Here is a 25509-nt window from a genome sequence, read left to right as displayed (position 1 = left end):
GTTTGCACTATCCGAACTCAGACTCCACGAAAACTGGAATAGGAAGGCTGCCTGCCGAACGCAGCGATTGATCACTCACGCGAGTCGTGCCACGAGATTGACGTCGGAACTTAACTGTCTGGTGGAGTAGACCCTCTGTCGCTCGTGCTTCAGCCTTGTCTGTCCGCTCAAGCATGGTTGAGCTAGTGAATGCAGATGTCATAAGTGGAAAAGCTTCGTGGGTTGCACTACGACACCCGTACCTTCCAAAGGAAACGCACCAGCATCTTCCAGAGAGGCAATACCCGGCCCCATCTCGAGCAGCAAGCAACTGGTCTGCCCACTGGCGCTCTAATCCTAATCGCCGCATATCCTGACCTCGAAACCTCACATGGCAAGTCTTTCTTTTGGCCGTCTGATGGAAGAGGGAAGCGCGCACGTGGTATAGGATGAGACCGCTGGAGATCCTCGAATTCCCTGGAGAACGACTTTCGTTCCATTCCTCGAACAGCGATTGGGCGAAGGTTATAGGGTGCACAAACGTGGCGTTGAAAGTGAGGCTGCTGTTCGAGGCCGTCAGAGATGAGGGGCTCACGCCGTTGATGGAAGCCACTACAAGGACGAGTGGATTTTCGACTTACTGCGGTAATGCTCTGAGATGGTTTCGAGCAGAATCGACCCTTTCTCCACGACAATGCTTTGGCATCTTCTGAGCCGGCGTACGCAAACAACATGAGACTTCAGCGACCATGAAGGCAACGGCGCTGACAGGCTCCCGTCTTCCTGCTGGGCTGAAATAATCTGATGACTGTGGCTTATGCTGCGCAATGGCCGTTCAGGAAGCGGTCCCTTGCCGCGCGACTTTGTACATTGCCTCAATGCCCATTGGACAGGATCTTTGTTCGCGCTGTTGGCCATCGCTGGGCTTGTGGTGTTATCGCCTTGACAAGACAGAACCAACGCAAAACCGACAGGATACAACATCGCATGCGCTCCTGACCTGTTTCAAGAGCACTGAAAGGCACCAGAATGCGTTATGAGATTACTACAAGTCGTCCTGACCTAATAAGCAGGCTCGTACATCAGACGCATATGTATGTCCGGATTGGGAAGATGCTTGCACGAAGATACGAACGAGAACCCGTACCAAAACGTCGTACGTTGGAGAAGTTCTGGAATTACCACTGTGCTCTGATTGGATTCGGATCCGGATTCAACATGATCACCAATGACTTCTCCTGCCTTCGAGGTATCTAATTCTACGGCCAGCAGAAGTAATTCGCCTTGCGAATGAAGGCTTACGGTGTGCAGCCCCATCTCAGTGCTGATCTAGATCCCCCGCGGACTCGCACACAAATTTTGGGAGCTGCTTTGCGTGTTGCGAGACACATTAGCGGCCCACTTCTGTCATAGCAGATTCCCGAATCCAGCAAAAGGGAAAGCTTGGCACATCCGAAGCATTCCTTCCCTGGCTTCCACCCAGGAGAGATACCTCAAAGGGCCGACAACAGCGCCCAGACATCATGGAAATAGCTTGCGAAAATGTGGTCCCACCAGAGATAGCCTTGCAAGAGGTCTAGAATCGGACCAACTTCGCTTGCACTGCACAGCAGTCTGACCCGTGGCTTTAGTCTGATGGTAAACCATTTCGTCACGATAGGGTCCTCCAGAGAACCGATGGCGCCCATCATCAGTATCCAGAGAGTGAGGCCTTGATGTTCGTCGAGCAGCGCACCCACTCTGTCGTAATCGTCACAGCACTCGTTGCCGCGCAGGAGTCCTTTCAACTGACAGGCGAGCATGGTGGGAACGCCAGACTGCAGACCTAACGGAAAGAGCGTGAGGTTCGAGTAGATGAGCGTTGCAAGGCGCAGGACTTCCAAGAGGTTTGTGGTCGATCTGGATTGTGTCAGGTCATGACAAGGCCTATGGTGCAGACTGAGGATCTGGTAATGGACTGCATTTGCGCTCTCTATCAGACGTCTCGCCATCCCACTGTCGAGAGGTCTTGCGTCGTTCTCTTGATGGCTAGCCAGTGCACATGTGACAGACCTGATCGTGGGCAGAAGATTCATGAAAGGCTGCAACTGTTGCAAATTAGAAGCTGGAAGCTTGCAGAAGTGGGTGCCGAAGCTCGGTAGAAGCGGCGCGTCGATGTCACGAACTGAGGCCTGATTATGCTTGGTGAAGAGCGCCAGTGCAAGGGAAATCTTGGAGCAGTGGCAGTGCTGTTTGCCGCGATGAGATCGTTCCTACACATTGTCAGCAAAAGCTCGTTCTTTCAACAGTCCGGAAGCATTACAGAGCCAACAGATGGGGCAGCCCGAAACTTTGGATCTGGTCGATGCCTCCTCTTTGTCCGACCATACTGTACAAGGCAACGACATGTGCCGTCAGGGGTCGCATGTGGCGGACCAGGTTCAATGCTTGATATCGTGCTAGAGGAGACTCGGTACGAGGGGTGTGCAGCCGCAAGGCCGAGTAGGCTTGAGGTTCTTGCGCAGCCAGAGCAGCAACGCAGGCCAGAATTGCATCGGGGACGGTAGCTCCTTGCACACTGTTGATCTCGAATTGCAGATGGCGGAGAGCCTGAGCCCTGAGCTTCAAGCATGTCCAGTCAAATTGTGCAGGGATCTGGATATTACGACGCCTGACACGGTACTGAATGCTGGACACGTAAAGCGAGCAGTAATAGAACGCGTCACTGTGCGACTCGAATTCGAACAAAGTGTCCTCTAGCCTTTGCCTATCTCTGGTTGGGTCTGGCGGCAGAAGGAATGGCCAGGTTTGTTGTATAGCTGAGCAATGTGTGTCAGCAAATCCGAGCTCACGACCAGGTAAACATGCGTTCTCCTACCTTCATGATGCATAGTCTGGACCACCGGGTTGAGACCTTCAGATCGTTTCCGGTCCGATCGTGCATAGCTGCTATGCAGCGGCATATGGAGGAATTCGAGAGATTCTGGCAGTTCGTCCGTTGTCGACGTCTTCCAAGTTGTATCTGTTGGTTGCGAAAGGTCTTTGCTCCAAACGTGACACGCAGATGGTCGATCAACCTTAGCAACATGATGCGTCTTTGTTTGCCGCAGAGCATTCGACTCGTTGCTGGAGTCTCGCTCGTCAAGAAGCTCGACAAGTTCTTCGAGAGGCGTGTATGGGTCTGAAGTCGTCGACTGTGTGCTATGGATGTCTTGCGTTTCCGACGCCCGCCTCGCAATGTGTCCAAATTCCCTTGTTCTGGAATGGGCCGTAAAGCTTTCAGCTCTTGCGCCACGACGAGGTCTCTGACTTGCTCTGGCTCGCTTGTTATGTGCAGCATATGCGACGTGTGTATTGACCTGGGACCAGATCTCCTCGCGTCGTGTTGTCCAGGTGCCTTTATCCTCTGAGTTCGTAACAACGAAGGTGAAGTTCTTGTTGGCGGGAGACATTCATGGAAAGGGATATGCCATAAGGCTGAGTCAAAAGACTAGCCCGTTGGCTGGAGGGCATCGAAGCCTCTTGAACTCGAGAAGTGTCCCGCCAGGGTCTCCTCGCGTGCAGAAGCCATGGGGGAAACATAGTTTCTGGAAAGAGGAAGTAAGCTGCGGACTTGAGTCAGGCACAGACAGCCACGCTCTTGCTATTTGCCGCTATCGATTTGCCTTTTGAATGAAGGTTCGCAACTGCAAAGTCGAAGCTCCATTGCGAGGTCCGCCAGAAGTGTGAGAGGTACTTGATCGAGGCGGCTGCACTTGCCGACAAGCTTCCTGGTGTTCGACAATCGCACCTGCACGGTGTCTGTTCCAGTTTCTTAACTGATGGCTCCAAGCTGAAGTCATGGGAAGGCCTCTCCGTCGCATCAGACCTCCGAAGGCCGGACAGGAACAATTTTCCGCTGGCATATCAGATACCGCTCCATCATGTCTAGAGGGTTCGAAGGTCTTAGCAAATACGGATCACTTTCAGGATGACTTCATGGCCCGTTGTGCCATAGCTCAGCGATCTGGCAACTTCAATCAACGGTACAGTCAGGAGCTTGAGCGTATGCATGCATCTCACTTTTGGGAATACCACTATCTGTATGACTCACCAGAGCTGTCTGTGAATGCCAAGTCAGCTTCAGGATACACAACACCAGTATCATGGCTGCAGGAGCGAGATCGACAAGAAGCAGATCCGTGGAATCGACTGCCACAGATGATCAACTGCTCCCTCGATCCTTTCATTGCTACGCCCGGGGTTACTACCCGTCAACGGTCCCTCGTACAGTTCTACATGAAGGACACCGCCACAATTCTGTTTGGGGTGTCAAACACACCATTGTACTCACCGTGTGCGGCAACAGGAATGGCCTTCGTAGGCGATTCCAAGGTCGCTATTGGCTGGATGTGTATACTCGCGGAGGAGATGATCAGCGCTCTTCGTGGTCAGAACAGCAGTCACTCCTTGGCACAGCAAAAAGCACGAGGCTACAGGAACCTCAAGCAAGCTATACTCAATCGTCGCGATAACTTCCAGGACGCTATAATGGGAGTCGCTATAGCGGGTCTGTTTCAATACGGCTTTGGTGATGCATACTCACAGTCCTTGCATACAACGATGGCAGATCGGCTCATCCGCGAAAGGGACAGTATTGCTGATGCTATTCAGTCTGCTCCCCATCTTGAGCCGTTCTACCTCGCTGCACAATTTGCGTTTGGACGCACTCGCATCGATTCGGCGCATAAGCTGGCATGGACCCGTCAGCAATGGATCTCAGACATCAAGGCCGTGTTCGCTGCTTCAATACTGGGCAACACTTTGGAGTCTCTCGAGGCCACCTGCTATGCTCACACGAAGCAACGCCTCATGGACACAGTGCGTCATGCTCTCGCCGGACACCACAAGCCTTCTTCGTTTGCAAAAGCAATGCAGCTGACCTTGCTAAATGAGATCTCGTGGACAGTCCTCCGCTTCAAGAACAATCTAGCGGTCATCACCAAATACTTCAGACGATTTCACTTCATCTGCCAGCACAGCATATTGGATGCTGATTCCAGTGGTGGACAGACTCATGAGTTGAAAGCGGCAGCAGTAGCAAGCATGGGCAGCAGAGCTCGTCGAGATGTTGTGGAGGAAGTCATGCCCGGCAAGCTACTCGAGTCTGACGCAGACGTTCTTGAGAAGCATATCGTCGCGCTGCAGATGTTCTATTACCTGGGAGAGGAGTCTCAAGACTGGCTTTTGTCCAGTCTCCTGCAATGGCTCGAGATGAACGACACCGCGTGTGTCAAGAAGATCAGTGACAAGGAGCTGGAACTGCTCGAGCAGACCGTAATGGATAATTGGTCTGTGTATGATCGAGCTCGAACGGACCAGACCAGCACGAAAGCTTGAGGCTTCAGAACCCTGGGGCCTTCTCATGACCACCGAGCACCAAGACAATCAATTCATTCGGCGCTGATCCGTGATGACAGCAAGTACAAAATGCCGTTCCGTGGTCGAGATTATGTGTATCATGTACTGTATCGGAGGAAATGCAGCGCCTACAGATCCTCACGTGTGGGACCTGGCTCTAGCGTATGTATCTCCGAGCTCCATGAGCGTTCCAGGCGAGTTCAGGCCTCCAGACCCTTGCCGTGTGTGTATTTCGCCCGCACGTGCTGTATAGTTGTAAGCTCTCGAGCTCCCCAAAGCAGAAGTCGTAGAAAACACGATCTTGAGGCTTGTGCAAAGCTTATCTGCAAAGCAACCAGATTCCTGGGTCTCGCTGGAGATCCAAAACTTTGCCATGACTCGTGCTCTTACGATAGGTCCTTTTGACAACGGATCCGAGATTTAGAACGGCCGTAGGTGGAACCCGTAGTGGCATGTCTATGAGTCGGCACAGTAGTGACGCCTGATGCGAATATCATTAAAAGGCGAACTGTGCGGTGGATGACGATGGGAAATTTCCGCCCTTGTTCCCGTTTCCCATCTTCAGTGCCGAAAAATTGGCATGCGATCACTGAACGATGACGATGACCGGACCTGGACTCGTCGATGCCTATGTTGCAATGCGTCTGGTCGAACGTAGTAACATGCCCGAAAGGACCAAAATCTGCTACAAGCACACGTGTGTCAAGTGACTGTCAACCGGTCTGCCAAGTGTCCGACAAATATAAGTCGTGGGCCAATTGCTCAGCTTATTAAAGGTTGGTGGGAAAGGCAAGCGCTAATACTCGGTTGAATGTAGAGGGTCGCGTGCGCACCTGTATTGTGAATAAAATTGGGCATAATCGTCCATGATATCGCTCTCATGTATAGCAACTTCGAGTGAGGTCAGCTCGATGGTCTACACAGTCTACATTTGGTCCTAGACTCTCAAGGTGCTACGCAGTCTGTCTGCGTGACTGAACTGCTGGGCATAAGGCTTGAGCTTGGAGCCGGACAAGACCATGCTACTGCCTCGGCCCAGCGCCGCACCAGCAGCTAGCCAACGTCGGGGTCTGCGTCCTCCACACAATGAGAGCTGCGATGATTTCTAAAGCCCACTTCTTCTGGTTGCTTGCGTATCTTCCACGAAGAGTTCGGTTTTCGTTTGGGATGCCTGGCTGCCTTGGATCACGGAATATACGCCACGACCGCTGCTTGAATTACCTTAGCGGTGCTTCTTCTCGACACCGCCGCAGAGTTACGAGTGCGAGAGTCCTAAACAACAAGTCTGCTGCGGAGCTTTCCCGATCGCCGAGGCTAATACGACGTAGTAGCCGAAGCTCTTAGTGACATCACAACCATGTTCGGCACGAACTTTGGATGCTTAAGCCGCATGTACAGCAAGGCTTAGTTGATTCAAGCATGGCAAGCTTCCAATCGATGCAAAGCGATAGCTGGAAGCGTGATATTTGCTGTCCATAATGGCGGTCCACAGGCCAATCACTCAGTCCAGAGGTCTCCATGCATTCGCTGCCGTCATGAGAGTCTCGTGTGGAGGCAAAGGTAACCTAGAGCTGGATGATCTTTGAAGGAGCACGAGCACGTCGATGTAGATAAGCACCTCAGGACACACCCGCCAGTCATCGGGTCTGTTCGGCAGCCTGTCACCTCAGCGAAAATGGTCAGTCAACATCTCAGCTGTCTTGCGACGGCCCTGCTTTGCGGTCTCGCTCTTTCCAGTCCAGTCTCTTCGACAGAGGGCCATGAATATGCCGTTAAAGATTGGCATCGAGCTCCACCTGGCTGGGAGAAAGGTGAACGAGCACCGATTGATCATCCGCTGGAGGTGAGCATCGGTCTCAGGCAAGACCGCTTCCAGGATCTTGAGAAGCTCCTCTATCAAGGTCAGTAAAGGTTAGCATTCAAAGCGAGCGGCGACTGAGGCTGACAGCACAGTGTCTGACCCGCGGCATCATACCTACGGCCAGTACCTTTCTGAAAGTCAAGTTCATGATCTCATTCGCCCGAGCGACGAGACTACTCGAACTGTTGAGCAGTGGCTCGAGGCGAGCGGCCTAGATGTCGGCGATTTTTACTACAGTCCCGCACGAGACTGGATCAAATTCACTTCGACTGTTGGCGATATGCAGGATCTGCTGAAGACAAGCTACTATGTCTACGAGCACAGAGATGGCTCGACACTTGTGCGCGCAGAGGAATGGTCGTTGCCAAGGAGCCTCTATGAGCACATCTCTACCATTCAGCCAACAAATTCTTTCGCCAGACTGCATGGCCGAGTTAAGAAGGTCAAAGAGATCACTCGCCGATCGACGAATAACATTCGAGTTGACGGATTTGACTTGGACGACAGCTATTCTCCTCAGCCAATATGGGGAGCAAACCCACCAGACGTCAACCCAGACCCAGCAGCAGTGGCTGCTGCTTGCAATTTCAGCTTGGTGACTCCACAGTGTCTCCGAACGCTGTACGGTACACTGTCATACGTGACCAAGTCCAATGGAACAAGCATGATGGCACACACTAATTATCTGGAAGAGTACTCGAACCGGTCCGACGCGTCTATTTTCCTTCGGAAGTATCGGCCAGAGGCAGCGGCAGCCGCGTACGAGTTTCCACAGATCTCAATCGACGGTGGTGACGTTGACAATGGTACAAATACTGCTGATCAAGCCCCGGACACGGGTTTTGAAGCCAATCTTGACACGCAGACCATGCTTGGAATCGGCTGGCCGCTGCCACTGACAGTATGGTCAACAGGCGGCCGAGATCCATCTTTTATGCCCGACCTATTCACAACGACTAACTCCGACGAATCGTTCCTGAGTTGGGCACAGTACATAACGGCACAGCCAGAAGGATCATTGCCACAGGTCATAAGCTCTTCCTATGGGGACGACGAGCAGACGGTCTCCCGATCGTACGCTCAGACTGTTTGCAATCAGTTCGCCCAGCTTGGTGCCCGAGGCGTGTCTTTGCTTTTCGCTTCCGGAGACAATGGTGTGGGACCTGATGGATTCTGCATTTCGAATGGCGACAACACAACCGAAATATTCTTGCCCTCTTTCCCAAACGATTGCCCCTATGTCACCAACGTTGGAGCTACGACAAGGTTTCCCGAAACGGCGGCGTATGACACGTTCAGCGACGGCAGCGTGTTCACATCTGGAGCAGGTTTCAGGTGAAGCTCTCTCCTAGACAAACAACGTGGTCCTGGTACTAATTACTTCAGCAACTACTTTTCGCAACCAGAATATCAGGTGAAAGCTGTGCAGAACTATCTCGCAGGCATAGGCGATGAGTATGCTGGTCTGTACAACCCTAATGGTCAGTTGTGTCATTCAAAAGAAGGTGATTGCTCTGCTGATTTGGCTTAGGTCGTGCATACCCAGATATCTCGTGCAATGGACAGAAATACGCCGTTGTATGGAACGGCACTGGTGTCCGATTAGACGGTACCTCGGCCTCAACTCCCGCCTGTTCCGCGATCTTGGCTCTGGTCAACGATGCTCTCATTTCAGCAGGACGGCCTGCACTCGGCTTCTTGAATCCCTGGCTGTATTCTGAGGGCTACAAGCTGTTTACAGACATTACCAACGGCTCTAGCGCGGGCTGCAACACCAGTGGCTTTCCTGCTACGGAGGGCTGGGATGCTGTGACTGGGTTCGGGACACCGGTAAGCTGTATCACGGCAAAAGATGATCCTCTGGCTGACTTCAGATAGTATTTCCCCAAAGTACTGCAAGGGCTAGGTCTCTAGTAAGATTGATCGAGAATGATTGTGCCCAGACCAGCTGCATTGATTGAAAAGGTCGGTTGGAAGTGAGACTTTTCAAGAAGGTACGGATGTGCGATGTCACTGCGCCGTGGCTTCACCTTGAAGTTGTTGGTCTGCCTAGACCAGCGCCATCCACCAAGAAGGAAAGCAGATGTGAAGGTTGAAGTGATCTATTGAAGAATGTGTGCCTGCAACCTGTGTCCGCGCCAAGGAGCGATAACTTGTCGCAGAGCGTTGGTGTGGCCCAAACTTGCGCAGCCAGCTCTGCGGCTACACCATGTGTATTAGAGATGTTTTTGAAGCCTCGGCCGTGGCACCGGACGCGCTGGAGACGTTGGATATTCCGCCGGATGAGATTCATTTCAGAGTCAACAACCAGAAGACCTGGCGCAAGCTCAACCACCTACCGAGGTTGGCGGCCCCGACTACTGTGGTACGGTAGTGCTGTGTGTTCTCAATGACGAATCTGAATGCTCGAATCGCATGCTCGGCTACCATTGGAACAGCGCCAGGCTCACCGAAGAGCCATGCATACATGTCGTCACCGTCGTCGCTGCCAGTGACGTTCACGGCGATCTTTCTTGCTATCGCTGACAAACACTCGCTGGCTGCTAGATCGCTGGCATCGAGCTCACCACTCCCAACTAGGCGCCCAACGTGGCGGCTTATATTTGAAATGGCAACAGACAAGCGAAACTCGTTGGCTTTGTCTCGTTGGAGATCGTCGGAGGTTATTTCTGCGGCATATGGCAGCACCCATTCAACTTCTTTCGCAGATCTTAGATCTAAGCGTGCAGCAGGCATCGTGTGACAAAGATACGATGGGCGTCGTGGTCGAAAATGAAGGATGGTGTTGCAGGTGCTTGTAGTTGGTGAGAGATGAGGCAGCTCTGCGGAGGCGGCAAATATCATGTGGTAAACGGCGTTGGTAGGTGCCAGTGAAGCTAAGTGATCGAGGTTTCCATATGCGCATTGCCTCAAGCGTGCTTGCCTCAACCCACAGTCTGGGATCCACCACCTCCTTCCTTCTCAGCACTACCTTCCTTCTCAGCACCACCTTCCTTCTTATCGCCGCCTTCATTCTCACTACTGCCTTCCTTCTTATCATCTCCCCCCTTCTTATGCCAGAGTGGATGTTGAGCTTTGACAACTCCTTGTGACCGCTGCCTTCTCTTATTCTTATCTCCGTTCCTTTGTGCAGGTCTATGATTGGGCTTCGAAACACAGTCACTACTTGACCAATCCATCCTTCGCTCTGGCACCCTTCGCTTTGGCGTCCATCACTGTGACATCCTCCACCCTGGTAGTCGCCGTGGCAGCCACTGTCTACCATCAAAATGGATGACGAGCTGTACGAGGAGGATGCTGACAATTTTTCATTCGAGCTCGATGACGAGTTGCTTCCAGAGGACCTTGACGACATAGACCTTGACACTGTCGCTTCGTTGGCCAAAATTCAACATGCTCGTGATGAGATACACGACGACGACGAAGGACTTGAACATTTTCTTGATGCTACCACGGCCGAAGGTGTTCCAGACGATCTCTGGGGGGATGCAGACGACAGTGATGATGATGCCAACTCAGACAGCGAAAACGACGATCACCTCGCCAACATCGACTTTCGTCCACCAGAACCTTTCAGCTAGAATCTAGAAGAACAGGAGGGAAGCTATTCGCGCCCCCTTCGCGTTAGCGCCTGCATTGGAGCGACCCAACAGAAAGGCAGTTTACATCATCGTCGGTCGCAAAGCATCTGGACATCGCCCGAAGCGACGCAAGACCGCCATTGGAGCCAAGGCAGCACGAGATGAATGGCTGCTGTACACAGGGTGCACAGTCTACATACCGATGCGAGTTAAAGACCACCGAGCCCAGGTCCGTGCGTCACGACGCCGGAAGCCTCGGAGGAAGAATCACCTACATTGCCATCGATACTTGGCAGGCGACAGCAACACTGATATTATCTTTCACCAGCTTGCATGCTTCAAGGACGACATTCATTACTGTTACATGTACCTTACTGAGACCATTCTTACGGCCTTGGTACACTCTGTGGACCGAGCCCGGGTGCTCGCCGAAGGGGCAATAATCATGGCAGAGCTTTCCGACAGGCTTGCTCCTCAGGCTGCAAGGCCCCGACTTACATCGCTGAACCGTCATCTGTCGATTATCCAGGCGTCTTACGGTACCGCTACAAGAGCAATCTGCTGCTGTACCGTGTACGGGATGATGGTCAAGCGGTCTGTCGAATGTCAGGGGAATATAGAATCTGGGACACCTTCTCAGCACCATTGAGAGGACGTGAACTCTTCTCCTGCGCAGATGCTACGTGATGACCGGTTCGAGAATAGAAGATCTTGCACACGTTGTGAAGCTTCCTAGTAGAAAGTATCCAGAAATGATGTTCGTCAACGACTTTCGCCCCATGCTTTCAGTGTGTACCTGGCCGAAACCGCTAAGGACGCCAGCCTGAACGCCCTGCTGTCGCATAACTTAGTATCGTTCGATCGTCAGCATGGTCATCACCAAACATGCGCCGCTATGCTCGTGGCGGGCTCTGACTCTTCCCATACACCCACTACTGAAACCATCACATAGACAGCCCCGCCGCAGCCCACGCAGCGCACCCAACAACAAACCACACAAGCGCTACCTCCTCCGCCTTCCTCCACTGGCCTCTCCCGACCTGATGTCAGAAGCACTGCCAGATCTGCTGTCCCATGCTCGCAACGCGATTGAACAGCTCTTCGCGCTCCTTGATCGCCGTCGCGCGCATTTTCTTCCCAGTCTTATCGGTGATCTCGATCCCGTCCTTCACTTCGCGGTCTGTAGCCCACCCGACGACGAGCTTGCCCTTCCAACCAAGTCCACCGATCTTCTTCACTTCCACGATATCGGCAATGGACACGGCCCAGACGATGCGGCTTGTCTTGCCTTCTTCGACCTCTTCGTGCTGAGGCGCTGACACGTCAGTGGAGAAGTAGATGCAAGGGCTTCGGGGGAGTTTGCCGTCAGTGCTGGGAGGCGAGATAGAGGAGTCGATGAAGACTGCGCCACGGCGTCCGTGACAGCGCGCTTTGAAGAATACTGGGCCTTCGGTATCGCTGCTTCGCATTTCTTGTTTGGAAGGAAGGATGCCGAGTTTGTCTTTGGCGTGACCAGAGCCAGCGATGGCACGGGCGCGGTCGGTAGTGAGCTTGGTTTCGACGGCGGTTGCAGTCGTGCCTTTAATGGCACCAACGATGCGAGCACCGAGACCTTTCTTCTTTGGCGTGGTCGGAGAGTCAGGTTGTGCGTTCTCATCAGCGGTCACAGCATCCTCGAGCTCAGAATGTGTCGCATCTAAATTGGAGTCTTCGAGGAGCTGCTGCTTGTCCAGCTCTACGGGGGAATCTGGTGGCGTGTCTCCTGACGAGGGCGGGGAGGAAGCGGAGCGCGGTTGGCCTCTCCTATTCGCAATAGTGTGATTGTGAGTTGGGCATTAGTTGGGACACCACGCATGAGTGTGTTGCGAAGTTCCAGATACTTTGGCCAGTCCGGGATCTTTTCGTTCAGAAGAGCAATTCCCCGTTGCTGTAGAGGGTCTGTAAAGAAGATGATACCGTTGATCAAGACCATAGAATGGTAGACCCATTTGGCGTGGACCAACAGGGAGATAAGGAAGAGTGGTGCAACGATACCCGCAAGCTGAAGGCGCTTAGTTTGAGAGAATGGCGGTGTTGGCGAAAGAGCGTTCGCAAATCGCTCCCATCCGTCCGCAAGATCGCCCAGGGCATGCATAGCCGGTCGCATCTTTGCCCACACGGCTTCTTCCATGGGCTGCTTTGTCTTGTCCTGGTGCGTAGGCGTTCCTCCAGTGGCCGAGGAAGTAGCCACAGCAGCAGCACTAGCAACATTCGTCGGATCGGGAACGTTGCCATCAAGCTGCTTGCTTCCACCGTTGTCATCTGGGCTGGATTGATCGTGCTTGCCAGCAGCTGAAGCGATAGCGACTGATGCAACACCAGAGATCAGATTACTGGCTTCTTGCTCGACGGCCATTCCTTTGTACTGCTCGGGCGCCCCAGTGTAGCTGTCGGTACTGCCGAGAACACCTGCCGGAGGAGACTGTACACCGCCTGTGTGACGATCGACCAAGGCCAAAGGAGCGTGTGGGAACATAATCTTTCGCGCTCGCGGCACAGTAATTAGCACGATCAGTGTGAGGAAGAAAGTCGCCATAACCATATTCAGCAGCCACGCCAGGACGTACACCGCCGCGAAGGCTGCGGTCCGTCGTGGCTCCCTCCAACTTCTCAGTCTTACGATGTGCTTGCCAAAGCCCATCATGCCAACGCCCACCGTGATGTAAAGTCTTTCGAGGTTGGCTCTTAGTTTGTCCGGACTAAAATCATCTTCGTCGGCGACGAAGCAGTCCAGGCCGCCGGGAGGAGCCTGGTCGATCGCTTTGATGTGGTACATTTGCTGCAGCCCAAAAGGGCGACTGTCAGTCCGATGGACTTCGCATCAAGATTGGACGAATACGTACCCGATTGAACCTTCTCACCAACGCCCACAAGTCCTCATTTTCAATGCCCCGGACCAGAGTATCTACACCGTCACCGTTTGCTCTCCAGCCCAGATCGGTTGTGAATGGTTCCTTACCAGCGTCGATGGCCTTGCCCTTGAGTTCGCCGTAGTCGTGATCGCCTGTTGCGAGCTGATGCGATGTGGTTGTCTGTTGAGCCAACGGCGCGTTGGGATCTTTGGCTGTCGGAGGCTTTCTCGCCTGCAAGATGCGCTGGCGGAATTCATTATTGGCTTGATTGGAAGGATCGAGTTCTTCAATAGGCGGCGTGGTCCCGCCATCTCGAAAGACGTAGCCTGGCGGCGGCATTGTGCAGGCCTATAGCGGAGAACGACGCGTTAAGTTATGGTTGAAGGCAGCACAACACAGTGGACGACACCAGCTGCGTTGCTTGGTAGAATGAATAGCCAATTCCTAGGGTACTCAGTCCCGTGTCCTGGGTTTTGTATCACGAGCCGACTCCAGCGATCATCCCTGGTAGTCCTGGAGCCAGACTCTCCCAGATCCAGCTCCAGATAACTGTTCCCCTGTGACTTGCAGTTAGTGTGCTGTCAGTGATTAAGCAAACCCAGATTTCTGCTTGTTTTCGCGGGACGCGTTAAGAGGGTGACGTTGTTGGTGGGACGGAAATGGGACGAATTGACGTCAGCGGACGGCCTACGGGCTCAACAGATGGTCACGGACTTGGTAGCCGACGGTGGCGCCCAGACCACCTGTTTCTTTCGCCTAAACATGCTCGCTTGGAAGGTGGTCTAGGCGATGTTGGAGCGATCGTGAATCTGGAAATGCTCGATGAATTCTCGTATCGAGAAGCCAAGATGTCGGTGGGAACTTCAAGCTGATTAACAGGTACTGGACAGATATATCGAGTTCGATCGTGGCACTTAGCTTGTTGTCGTACTTGCAGACCTCTGGCTCGCTCTGGCGGACAAAGAGAGCGAAGACGAGTTGCAGGCGATTATAAGATAAGACTACTGTCCGCCCATAAGGCCCTTGCCATTTAGCCAGCTGATGGTGCTGTCACTTGCGATGCATCCAATGTACCGCCAGCTACAACTCAACGAAAGATAAGGACGCCCAAACCCGCCATGCCCTCCCTTTGACACCACCGCTCGAAGACTGTACGCCCGACCTGCCGAGACCTTTCATCGCTCTTTTGACCCAGCCATGCCATGGCGAAGGGAAACCCCATCCTGAGCACTCCTGTTGCATTCGTGCGTTCATCTTGCTCCAAGAAGAGACCGACGTTGATAATGTGTACTGCGTTGTGGCCACAATTCACGTCTGCTCTCGGGAAACATACTTGATATAGTAGCGCCGCGGCGTGGAAATATGCGAAAGCCATGGACGTAAATTGCTTCCTCAGAGCCCGCGGTAAGGCAGGCAGCGAGGTCACTCCATGCTCTGCGGACTTCGACAGAACAGAGCCGTCAAATAGCGGTAGGTTCGTAGGGAATATGGGAGGCTCGAGGCTAAGCAGGAAGTCCGTATAATTCGTTTGGAGTTCTGCTTCAAAAGCTGCACGAGCTACGTCGCTGGAGACGTGCGTGCCGTCTCTATTCGAATTGTAGATGGCATTGCGGTAGCTTGAGATCCGTAGCAGCCACTCCAGTATCCAATCGTATGCTTCCCGAGCAATTGACTGCTCCTGCGACTTGGTCCACTCTCGTGAAGCTTCTAACCATGGTTCCGTGGCAAAGATCGTCTGCTGTTGGTATACAGTACTGCGGAGAACCGCATGCGATCGGACTGAGACTGCTATTTGCCGGACGAACAAGTCGTCCCAAATGAATTTCGTGCCCATGGTGCAGAGTAGTTGTTCAGCTGCTGCTGTATGATTGCTCCATGCGACAGGATTGACGGCAGCGATCAGTTCGTAGCTGTACTTTGATTAGAATAGTCAATGCAAACATCATGGGAGACATACTACGACAACAGGGTGCTGGTGAGCAGTGCCTGCTTGAGAACAGCTCTAGCATCCGGCGGTCTGGCCTGTGGAAGATTAACCAGTGCTTGTCGATGATAGCCAAGCGCCCGACCGTACTCTTTGGAGGCATGGACATCGAATACTTCATCACGAGACGTGTGCGCGAAGTGCGCAAGCGAGACAGCATTGAGAGCGGACCGAAAAGACAAGGTATCAACGCGTGTATCGGTCGCCAGGTCCAGTAACGAAAATGTCCAAGACGAACGACGAGCTGAGTGGGCTAGGTACTGTACGAATGTTGAGAGCAGGATGGAAGACGTGGCCTTCTTCTGCAAGACGACGGGCGTCAACGCAGATGCACCAGCAGCTCCTGCGAACATTGGGACACGGGACGCTTTGAGCGGTTTGTCTCCCTTCTCAGAGATCAAGATAATGGGCCCTTCCAGCGGTCCGGGACAGACTACGTTGGCGTCGATGCATCTCTTGCAGGCTGGTCTGCCCAGGTCACACTATTCCACGCCTATCAGCCTCATGAACGTCAAAACAACATCGTCTCCTACCTTGATTCGCTTCCTCCGACAAGTCGCGCACGCTCGAGATCGCCCAACAGCTGTGGGACGAACCATTCTAAAGAGCAAGGACTAAAATGCAGATCTGTCATCGCCTCAGCGTCCTGTCTGAACGGTCGTGAACCTAGTCATGACTCCTTGAAGGAACGATGGACTACAGCTCTTGGTAGTGTCGCAAGAGAACGATCAGTCCGTGCGCGAACCCGCTGAATCTCTTTCAATGAGCACTTAGCATTGCGTCCCAGAGCATGGCCACCATGGAAACGCGCCTCCGTTCATGCCTTACTACTGTCGACGTTTTGCAGAGAAGCCCTCCAGTAAAGCAGCGTACTCGGAAGGTTTCTGAAGGCTACAGGACGCCGCGCGCCGGTCTTGAATACGGTGGCTCGGGTGAGCCATAAACGTAGGTGTAGGTAGCTCCTTGGTTGCGTCGCGCTTTCACTGTGACCAACCTGCCACCTTATGCCGGGATACAGCTCGCTTCAGAACCTTTCACGATAACTTTGCTCTAGTGTCTCATGCTATGAGTGAGTATGCCAAGGCCCCGAACTTATCGATGCGGATGTGACGATGCCGCGCATAATATACCCGTTTGCAAAACAATTGCCCTGCCTGGTAGTTCACATCAATTACCTCCGAGATTGCCGTGCTCTTACACAGAGGAAGGGCGCAAGGGTCCCGTCATTATGGCCGTATCGACGTTCATGTTTGAGCACCCTTGTTGCCCAGCTGGAATCCTACGGCATGGCGCGGTCCATAGGGCCTTTTCCTCGTTCAGATGGACACGAATAGATCGTTACGGCGTCCAATCGGCACACCCGTGAGTGACAAACGGGCCCTCGCTTCACATGATTACGAGATGATCCAGGATACATGCGTCGTATGAACCGCCAACAGTGAAGCTGCTTCAGCTGTTCACGGTGTCGGCACCGGCGGGTTTGCTCATTGCTATAGGTAGCTAGCGTGCTCCGATGTTCAGGTAAGCCACCCGTCGAGAACAACAACAATTTCTCGAGGTCAGCCTGACGAAGCATCGTCGAGTATGCCATCGAGCATGAGCTTTGCTTTATTTAACGAGGGCGCGTCGCCGCAATAATCTCTACCGCACTCAATTCGAGCAGGTAAGATATCGGTTACTTTCGGGGCCAAAGTTCGGCGTCGTCTTGGACTGCCAAGTCTACGTTATCAGGCCTGTTGGGAGCAAAAAGATATTCAAGATGTTTCCCAATATTCGGAACCTGTTTGTCTACGCTCCTGCCATGGACGTCCTCGATAGTCCATCGCCGCTGCTCGCGCTGCCGACAGAGATACGCCTCCAAATCTTCGCGCACCTGTTCCAGAACACTACGATCCACACTTGTACGCCTCGCTATACGCTCACTTGGCGCGATTCCATCAAAGCTTCTCCTAACCTCAACGCGCTGAACAGTCAAAACATCGTTCTTCCAGCAATTCTGATCGCAAATAAGCAGATCCGGTCGGAGGCATTGCCCATATTTTCCGCCAATTTGACAGTGCATCTGTCACCGCTACTCGCGCACACGCAACTGCGAAATCATTGGGCAGCACCATTTCCTCGACTTGCTTCATCTGATCTGGCGCACTTCAGAACTTTGGTCCAACGAGTGGATATGGGTTTGCTGACGTGTTGCGGCACCAGTACGGGAGCTGGCGCGGAGGTCGAGGATATGGACCTTAGTGCACTGACCAACTTGAGCTCTTTGAAGTTCGAAGTGGTGATTGGAGAAGTAGCGCGATGCCAGTTTCGATGCGGCGAGGGGCACGAGGTCGAGGCTAGCGGCCACGCCGACAGCTTCGCTCGGTCACTGCAAGAACAGTGGTGCGACGACGAGAAGAGGTGCTTTGGGATGAGCGATCTGATTGAAGATGTAAGAGTGCGTCCATCTGCGTGTGATGATACATGGAAAGGACAACGGAATCGATTCGTAAGCACGTCCTCCGAGGCGCGCAGAGCACTACCACTGACTTTCATCCCAGTCATTTATCGTTCGCTTCCGCCCAAGTCAGCTTCAGCACTAGATTCGAAAGCCTGTGCACATTAAATCTTCCTTAAGGCAAGTACACGTCTCAATCTCCCGAAACGCAGCACATATCTCGTTCCCTTCCGGCACTCGGCTTTCGGTGCTCCAGAAAAAGCCTTGCTTCTTGGACTATACTGGCTCAAGGCGCATTGTTCCTCATCGTCCGCGGCGATCGCTTCAATGAATCTGGACTTGATGCCTGCTTTGCGTCGCGGTGGACTTGGCGTGAGTTCGAGCCACCTGGATAAAGGAATATGTGCTTCTGAAGCTCCCGACACGACTGTCCCACGCGGAATGCATCGCGGCCCTTCCTCCGGTGTGAGCTTGAGAAATGTCAGCATTGTGGAGATTATCCGTTGGAATGTCTTCCAAACTTGGCGACTGTTCTGTTGAGGTGATGCGGGAACGATGGTAGTGTCAGCTTGACACTGCCCGCTTCGGTCCATCACACTATATCGTACTCACGACGCACAGCACTATTGCTGGGCTTCCGAGTCCCAGAATAGATTCGGCACATTGTGTTCTTTGTTTCAGACGGCAAGCAACAACGGATGTTCACCATTGATGAGATTGCACGGTAGCTGTCTTTGTCTGAGAATAATTCAAGGACAGTCGACGTCATCTTTCGGCCAGACATCGAAAGCTCAGGATTGAGTACTGAATAATCGTCGGACTGGCAAGCAGTCGTGCGTATCAGCATCAGATTCCATCATTTAGAAGGACTTCGTAGACCGCAGCGAGAATAATGGCAACCGCAGCCCTTCTCCAAAACGCAAGCCACCAGCAAGCTCTACTTCGACGCTCCAACAAAACAAAATTGTCAATCGAAGAATGGTGGAGCGCTTAAGATGCGGTGTCAAACTCCTTGTCATAGCACCTAGCCTAGCAGCCTAGGGGTCCGTGCTTATAACTTGGAGTTTGCTGGCTTATTCTTCCCGTTCATGTTCTTGATCGCCGCCTCTGCCGCCCAGTCACTGACAAACAGCGGCTTCTCTGTCTCGAGCAGAAAGAGGGACATGCCGTCGTTCATCGCCTTGGATGGCGTCGACGGTGCATTGCTCGCCTTTTCGAGCTCGGCTTCGGTCGCACCTGGGTGAATGTTAGTGAGCTGGGCTTTCTCGATGATTAGGCTGCAGACTTACCATGAACGACCATTGTACCGTTCAGGCCTGCGCCAAATGGTCTGGAACCCTTTTCTTTACCCTGATTGAGCGGATGTGTTGGCTCCTGAGCATTCACAATCGGGCCGTAGAACTCATTCATCGTATTTCGATGGTAGTACGGCAGCCACAGCGTATTCTCACTGACCATCCATCGAGGCGGGATGATAAGGAACTCCACGATCGCGTTGCCAGGCTCACTATAAGCTGGCGCCGTGAGCACAACATACATCGAGGGATCATGCTCATCGAAGAGCATGTTGCCCATAACGCAAAACTTGGCGAGATCGAACTTATAAGGATAATTTGTTCCATGCCAGGCAGCAACGTCAAAAGGCGTGGAAGCTTGCGTGCAGGACCATAGACGCCCGGCTTGGCGTGTGATCAGTCGATATTCTGCATCGTTCGCGACAGCGACCTTGCCGTCATCGGACAGCTTCCCATCAAAGTAAGCCACAGGAATCTCAAATTCACGAGGATTCGCAAGCCCGGTTGACCCGATGACGCCCAGGTTGGGAAGCTGGAAGTGGCTCTGGAAAAGCTCGCAGATGAAGCCATGCGCTGGTCCATCAGGAAGGGTGACGCGATATCGCATGCCTCGAGGGATGACAGCAATCTCGTTCTGGCGAACCAGCAGCTTCCCGAGCTCGGTCTGAATGTCGAGCGTACCGATCTGTGGGATGATCAAACTGTCCCCATCCATGGAGGAGAAGGCAGTGTGTTCCGGCATTGACTCAGAGACCGAGTACAGATGTATCGCCAGGCCTTCCTTCGTGGCAGGATTCCCGTTCTGTGCTAGCAGACGTTGACTGATCCAGTCTGCTTTTGGTTCAGAAGGGAACTTGGGCCACATGTACGAATTCGGAGAGAGGTATGTTGGCGCTGCCGGTGTCTCCCCATTACCATAAGGCATGTACTCAGCATGAAACATCGATGGCGTGGCCCTGTACATCCATGTTTGCAAGTTCGACTCCCGCGGTGCAGTGAAGGACGTCCCACTCAGACGTTCCGTCTTCAATCCATACGGCGGCTTCTGCGGGCTGTTGTTGACTTTGGCATTTGCGCCGGGGAAGGCTTCGGATCTGTTCTGTCAGCACTGAGGCATACTACGCTACTTCAGAGCGTGGCGGCCTTCACGACGTACGAATGATAGTTTCCGAGGCCTTCCAGGTACTTATAGGTGTCCTTCACCGCGAATGCCGTGGCTGGGTAACTCATCGTCAAGATACAGTGGCTCCGCTGGTCGCTCTGAAGGAGGAGGCCGACTTGGGAGAGATTCTCAGCTCAGGTATATATACTGCTCGTTGCCGTATGTGCCACGACTGCGGGTTTGCTGGCCGTAGCGGCGACAAAGTGACCCACAGCTGACCCCGTCGGGGACTACGATGGCTTCACCGTAGGTTGAGGGATGCGAGAGGTCCGGCTTACGTCTACCGGCTCAAGCTGAGATTTTCCTTCGGCCAAGGACGTGAAGTCAATGGTGCCACTCGACTTCCACCATGTGTAAGGCGTGCGAGTCATCTTCGTCACACGGCATCTGCATGACCCCCGATGCCAACTCGCAAGCGGCCAAGCACTGGAAGGATACATCGGGGAGTGGCAGGAGTGGTGCACGGCGCCGAGGGGGGCCAAACCCCGCAAAATTACGAGCTTGCCTCGGTACGATGGTTCGTGGGGACTACCCTGGTGGACCGACAACTCTATCTTGTGTAGAAGTACCTACTCATGGGCGAATCCTGGCAGGACCACCTGATCTGTGGGGAGAACCCACGAATTTCTGAAGCCGGTACAAGATGGCGCCAACAAAGGAGACGCCATATACTCAGATTCTCTACCTCAACATCCCAGCTGAGAAGGACCTGAATGATCCAACGGTAGCCGCAGGACATTCCTGGTCGAGGGCATTGGATGTAATCGAGCAGCAACAGGGGTTCATACGTCTGTCATGGGGTCGCTCGCCGGAAGACCGTACAAATGTGCAACTCCAGACAGGTAGGTCTCCAGCCGTGCAATGGATCTCGTCTCCTACTCTTCGCCAGATGAACGACTCATGCTACTGTACGAGAATTGACAAGAAATTGAACACAGTACGAACCGAACTCGCACAACATAGGAACTTCTTGTACTCAGCAGCCTATGACCAGTTCCTCTCACTGGTCAAGCCTCTACTAAGACCCAATGCACCCGCACCTTTCGCTCGACACGTCCGTTTGACCCATTTCACACCTGATCGACCCAGTCCGGTCTCTCCGTCCAGCCCGGTCACCGGCTCTGCGATCTATGTCTCCACGGATGCAACCTGGCATGAAGGCGCGTGGCCGCTCTGGACTCATATCGTCAGGCACGTATCTGGCTGTGTTGGTATTGCGGGTGGTGAGCTCCTAGAGGAAGTCGATGGGCACATGCGGTGCTATCTGGTGTATGTTGGCTGGGAGAGTATTGAGAAGCACGAGGAGTATCATCACACGGAGCATTTTGCGAAGCGGAGGATTGTGTTGGGTCTGGGAAATAAAGGGTATAGGGAGTACGCGCATATGAAGTTTGAGGGGGAGAGAATTGGACCTATAGGCACAGCGGCGAAGCTATGAATCTCGAATTTGCATGTTATGTTCTCAAGTACATGCTTGAGCAGGACGACTTGCTTTAACATACTGACCCTACTACGATCGCGATCTCGAGGAGCTGCCCAAAATCGACTGCTCAAGGGGTCGACTACGACACAGCAGACTCTGAGCTCGAATCGAGAGCCTTCGAATGCTAAACCCAAGCGTAACTCTCTGAGCTTGGACTCATGCCAACTTCGTATGCCAGTGGGCTGTGCTGGGCCAGTGATTCACAGGTCTCGCACACGAGACGCAAATGCCCGTGATTGTTTGTTCACCTCGACTAGAGGCGCAGATGCGTACGCAATGGAATTCTATCCAAACTCCAAGAATGCGCTGTGATCCTAAATCTCCATCCATGAGCAGAGTCCTCCCTGTGATGGTACAATGCAATGTCTCACCCCGGTTTGCATTCGCTTTCTAGGCTTCGGTGGCGTTTGCGAAGCTGCTGCCTTCTTCGACCGTGCCGGTGACAGCAGCCTCCTCGTTCTTCGTAGCATTGGCCTTGACGGCGACGTTGCTGGAAGTGACGGCTTCCTTGCCATAAGGAATCGAAACGCTGTGCTGATTCTCGACAAGGGCTTGCATTCTGTCACGCTGAGAGCGCCGAGCAACGTAGACAGTGAGAACACCACGTGGGGTTTCCGGAGCGGTGGAACGACCGTTGTGATTGTCAGCCAGACTCTGCACCCAAGAACTCAAGTCACGTTGACCTTCGATGAGAATTGTTGCTCCGTCAGTGCCAGGGAGCTTGGCCACAAGATACCACACAGCGATAGACACCTTCTCCACTCCCTTGAACACGACAGGAAAGCGAGATGTAAGAGCTTCGATGGCCGTGCGCTTAACATCGGAGAACTTGGGGGGAACGGTAGACTCAGTCTCCAGATCCTGAACACATTTGTAGAGTGCAATAGGACTTCCCGCGGAGGAGTAATCGATCGCCAAACCAATCAGATTGACCAAGAAAGTGACCTTGGCACCTGTTGTGTCGTCCTTGGGCTGTAGCGCTGCGGTAAAGATCTTGTTTGGATCTGCTCCATCAGGGAAGCCTCCGTGGGGCGCAGGGCCAGTTGCATCGATGGAGACGATTGAGAGCGTATTGGAAGGTGGACTGGTCTTAGGAACACGCTTTCGTTCGCCTTGGGACTTCGACGGCGGATTTTGGGGAGCTGGCTCGTAATTGTAGTCTTTGGACCGGAGGATGGCGCGAAACTCCTTGTTCTGACGCTTCAGATCATCGTACTCTTTCTTCGCGACACGTGCTTCCTCACGATAATCCTCAATGTCGCTATTGAGTTTGTTGACCATGCGGACAACCGTGGCGGCAGCTGAGCTTTCATCGTATCGGCGCGGATCTGGAACACAGCCAGCAAGGACTGCTTCGCATACTTCCATGACATCTCGCTTTTCTCTGATGATAATTGCTTTCAGCGAATGAATGAACAGATCGTCGTCGCCAGGCTCGGAAGTGTGTGCGTCAACGCTGGCGCCTAGAAAGCGAGATAGAGCGCTGGGGGCAGCAAGCATAGCCTCTTCGTCAGAGCCAAGATCTGGAACGAAGCTGCTAGATGACAAGCGGTGTGAAGCACTACTGGCAGCGGATTGAAGGGTGCTCTTGTCTTGCAAGACGGTGGGAGCTGTTACATCTTGGCTATCGAGTCATTAACGACGCTGTATTTTATAGTCTCTCAGGAAACTTACGCGATGGTAATTGCCTGGCGCTTCATAGGACCTTCGGGTTGCAGTGGGGTGCCTGGACGCTTGAGCATATCTTCTGGTGCTAGTGCAAGATCGCCCTCCATGCTGAGGGTCACGCGTAGCGAGAAAGTGTTTCGTTCTGGGGACTTGTTAGACACAAACCCGCACATCAGCTCTGGTAGACTCACCGTATCCGACAGTTGTTCAAGTAGAGTAGTCCGAGTACACCTTCTGCGATGATTTGTCCCACGACCTTGTACGCATTCGTGGATGGAAATGGGTGGTGGTGCCAGACAAAATTGTGCGGATGAAGCTGCGAAGCCAAGAGGGTTTGAAGACGAAATTTCGAGGTTTCTAGGGAGTCATTTGGTCGAGCCACGCGCATGGATGCCCCTCGTTTCACCGGTTCACCATTTGTTGACATTTCCGACTCTGGGAGTTGCCTGATTGCAGTGTCAAGTGACGGGCAGATGCCGATCAATGCTGGGGGCACTTTGGGGCACTGGGTAGCCGATAGAATGCTTCTGCAAGACTGACTTACTTCTTCACCTCATTCTAGAGACAAGGAAGGCGACACACACCACGTCAATCGGCACAACAGCAGGAGCATTAGTTGACACATTATCGAAAGAAACATTACCGTCCGGCTACAAAATTGCATGGAGGATTCATCAGCGGAGAATGAACGCAGTCTTACTGCAAAATGTTGGCGGTGATGCCCCATTAGCAGGAAGTCTCAGGTGGGAGATGAACGAGCGAGATACTGTTTATATTGTTGGTACACCTGAAGTCGAAGTGAAGTGATGAAGCAGTTATGATAGAGTTGAATGAGGATATAGCGAGTCATTCAAGGCAACCGCGTGCCAAGATATGACTGGTTTTCGTGCTGTGCCTGATTTTGCTCCACTGTGTCAAACGCGGCGGCTTAAAGTTCTTCAAATGTCGCGACCACTCATCCGTCCCCATCTTCTTCTACATAATTCCTCCGCGCCTTCCTTCGCAACCCCATCCACGCTCGATCTTTTCAGGGAAGCAACTGCGCTCTATGGTGCTGCTGGTCTATTGTAAGTCGCATTCATTTACAGGAAGTCATCCCTTCCTTGTCCTTTGCGCAACGCTCATCACTAAGTACGAGCCAAATGTTCGCAGCCGCAATGCTAATTTGTTGGCACAGACATCATACTATGGCCCACACGACGCGAGCTTGGCCCGGCTCTCCTATCGTTGAGTACAATCTTTCCTTCATTTCGAGTGGCCCGCGAGAAACTCTCTGACCGGGAATGCCGAGTTCGTTTGAGATGGTTGAATACAGTGACTAAGCCACGCTGAGAAAGTGTATGAATGGTAATCGACTTCAATGTCTGACGTTCCAATTCAGCCGATCTTCGGATCGCGTAAGAGCACATCCTGCCCCGTACTGACAAACGTCGGTCAATGATTATGCCGACTTCCATGTCCATTCCTGGTCAGAAGAGACTCTCGGGCTGCCTTTCATTTCTATCCCAAGGACGCATCGCATCCAAGAGACACCGCGTGGTCTTCAAGAATGCCGAGTTCGTGCGAGTTGGTGGTATATCAGTGAATAAGCCACGCAAGCGTGCTTGCGTATGAATGGACTCGACTTTTATGTCTGAGGTTCCAGTCAGTCGATCTTTGTGTCGATAAGTGCACATCCTGTTCCACGCGTGCAGCTAAAACGTCGGTCAATGATAATGAGTACCCATGTCCATTCGCGGCCATGCGGCACTCTTGGATGCGCATCAGGAATCCCCTAAGTGGTGTCGAC

The 25509-nt window shown here is 53.0% G+C and overlaps 9 protein-coding genes across 9 annotated transcripts; 3 read left to right on the top strand and 6 right to left on the bottom strand.

Annotated features, from left to right (window-relative positions):
- Positions 1-1472: 1472 nt before the first annotated feature.
- Positions 1473-3410, bottom strand: AB675_1520 (uncharacterized protein; the record flags this gene model as incomplete). The annotated part of the gene is made up of 3 exons (XM_018141418.1): positions 1473-2231; positions 2395-2777; positions 2837-3410. 3 exons carry the CDS (start codon positions 3408-3410, stop codon positions 1473-1475), a joined length of 1716 nt encoding a protein of 571 aa, XP_017997219.1.
- Positions 3411-3936: 526 nt separating this feature from the next.
- AB675_1519 (uncharacterized protein) lies at positions 3937-5337 on the top strand (the record flags this gene model as incomplete). The annotated part of the gene is made up of 1 exon (XM_018141416.1): positions 3937-5337. The coding sequence occupies one exon, from the start codon at positions 3937-3939 to the stop codon at positions 5335-5337; it is 1401 nt and encodes a 466-aa protein (XP_017997207.1).
- A 4171-nt stretch (positions 5338-9508) lies between these two features.
- On the bottom strand, positions 9509-9955 carry AB675_1517 (uncharacterized protein; the record flags this gene model as incomplete). Its single annotated transcript, XM_018141415.1, has 1 exon — positions 9509-9955. One exon carries the CDS (start codon positions 9953-9955, stop codon positions 9509-9511), a length of 447 nt encoding a protein of 148 aa, XP_017997188.1.
- Positions 9956-10488: 533 nt separating this feature from the next.
- Positions 10489-10800, top strand: AB675_1516 (uncharacterized protein; the record flags this gene model as incomplete). The annotated part of the gene is made up of 1 exon (XM_018141414.1): positions 10489-10800. The coding sequence occupies one exon, from the start codon at positions 10489-10491 to the stop codon at positions 10798-10800; it is 312 nt and encodes a 103-aa protein (XP_017997253.1).
- Positions 10801-11846: 1046 nt separating this feature from the next.
- On the bottom strand, positions 11847-14030 carry AB675_1515 (uncharacterized protein; the record flags this gene model as incomplete). The annotated part of the gene is made up of 3 exons (XM_018141413.1): positions 11847-12603; positions 12681-13618; positions 13683-14030. 3 exons carry the CDS (start codon positions 14028-14030, stop codon positions 11847-11849), a joined length of 2043 nt encoding a protein of 680 aa, XP_017997145.1.
- A 748-nt stretch (positions 14031-14778) lies between these two features.
- Positions 14779-16028, bottom strand: AB675_1514 (uncharacterized protein; the record flags this gene model as incomplete). The annotated part of the gene is made up of 2 exons (XM_018141412.1): positions 14779-15601; positions 15649-16028. 2 exons carry the CDS (start codon positions 16026-16028, stop codon positions 14779-14781), a joined length of 1203 nt encoding a protein of 400 aa, XP_017997212.1.
- A 3135-nt stretch (positions 16029-19163) lies between these two features.
- AB675_1513 (Homogentisate 1,2-dioxygenase) lies at positions 19164-20637 on the bottom strand (the record flags this gene model as incomplete). The annotated part of the gene is made up of 3 exons (XM_018141411.1): positions 19164-19348; positions 19402-20501; positions 20564-20637. 3 exons carry the CDS (start codon positions 20635-20637, stop codon positions 19164-19166), a joined length of 1359 nt encoding a protein of 452 aa, XP_017997270.1.
- A 575-nt stretch (positions 20638-21212) lies between these two features.
- AB675_1512 (uncharacterized protein) lies at positions 21213-22007 on the top strand (the record flags this gene model as incomplete). The annotated part of the gene is made up of 1 exon (XM_018141410.1): positions 21213-22007. One exon carries the CDS (start codon positions 21213-21215, stop codon positions 22005-22007), a length of 795 nt encoding a protein of 264 aa, XP_017997173.1.
- Positions 22008-22442: 435 nt separating this feature from the next.
- AB675_1511 (uncharacterized protein) lies at positions 22443-23827 on the bottom strand (the record flags this gene model as incomplete). The annotated part of the gene is made up of 2 exons (XM_018141409.1): positions 22443-23676; positions 23727-23827. The coding sequence occupies 2 exons, from the start codon at positions 23825-23827 to the stop codon at positions 22443-22445; spliced, it is 1335 nt and encodes a 444-aa protein (XP_017997233.1).
- Positions 23828-25509: the final 1682 nt, after the last annotated feature.

The sequence above is a fragment of the Cyphellophora attinorum genome (genome assembly GCF_001299255.1).
Source record: "Cyphellophora attinorum strain CBS 131958 chromosome Unknown Contig25, whole genome shotgun sequence".
Classification (NCBI taxonomy): domain Eukaryota; kingdom Fungi; phylum Ascomycota; class Eurotiomycetes; order Chaetothyriales; family Cyphellophoraceae; genus Cyphellophora; species Cyphellophora attinorum.
This window is presented reverse-complemented; position numbering and strand designations above follow the sequence as displayed.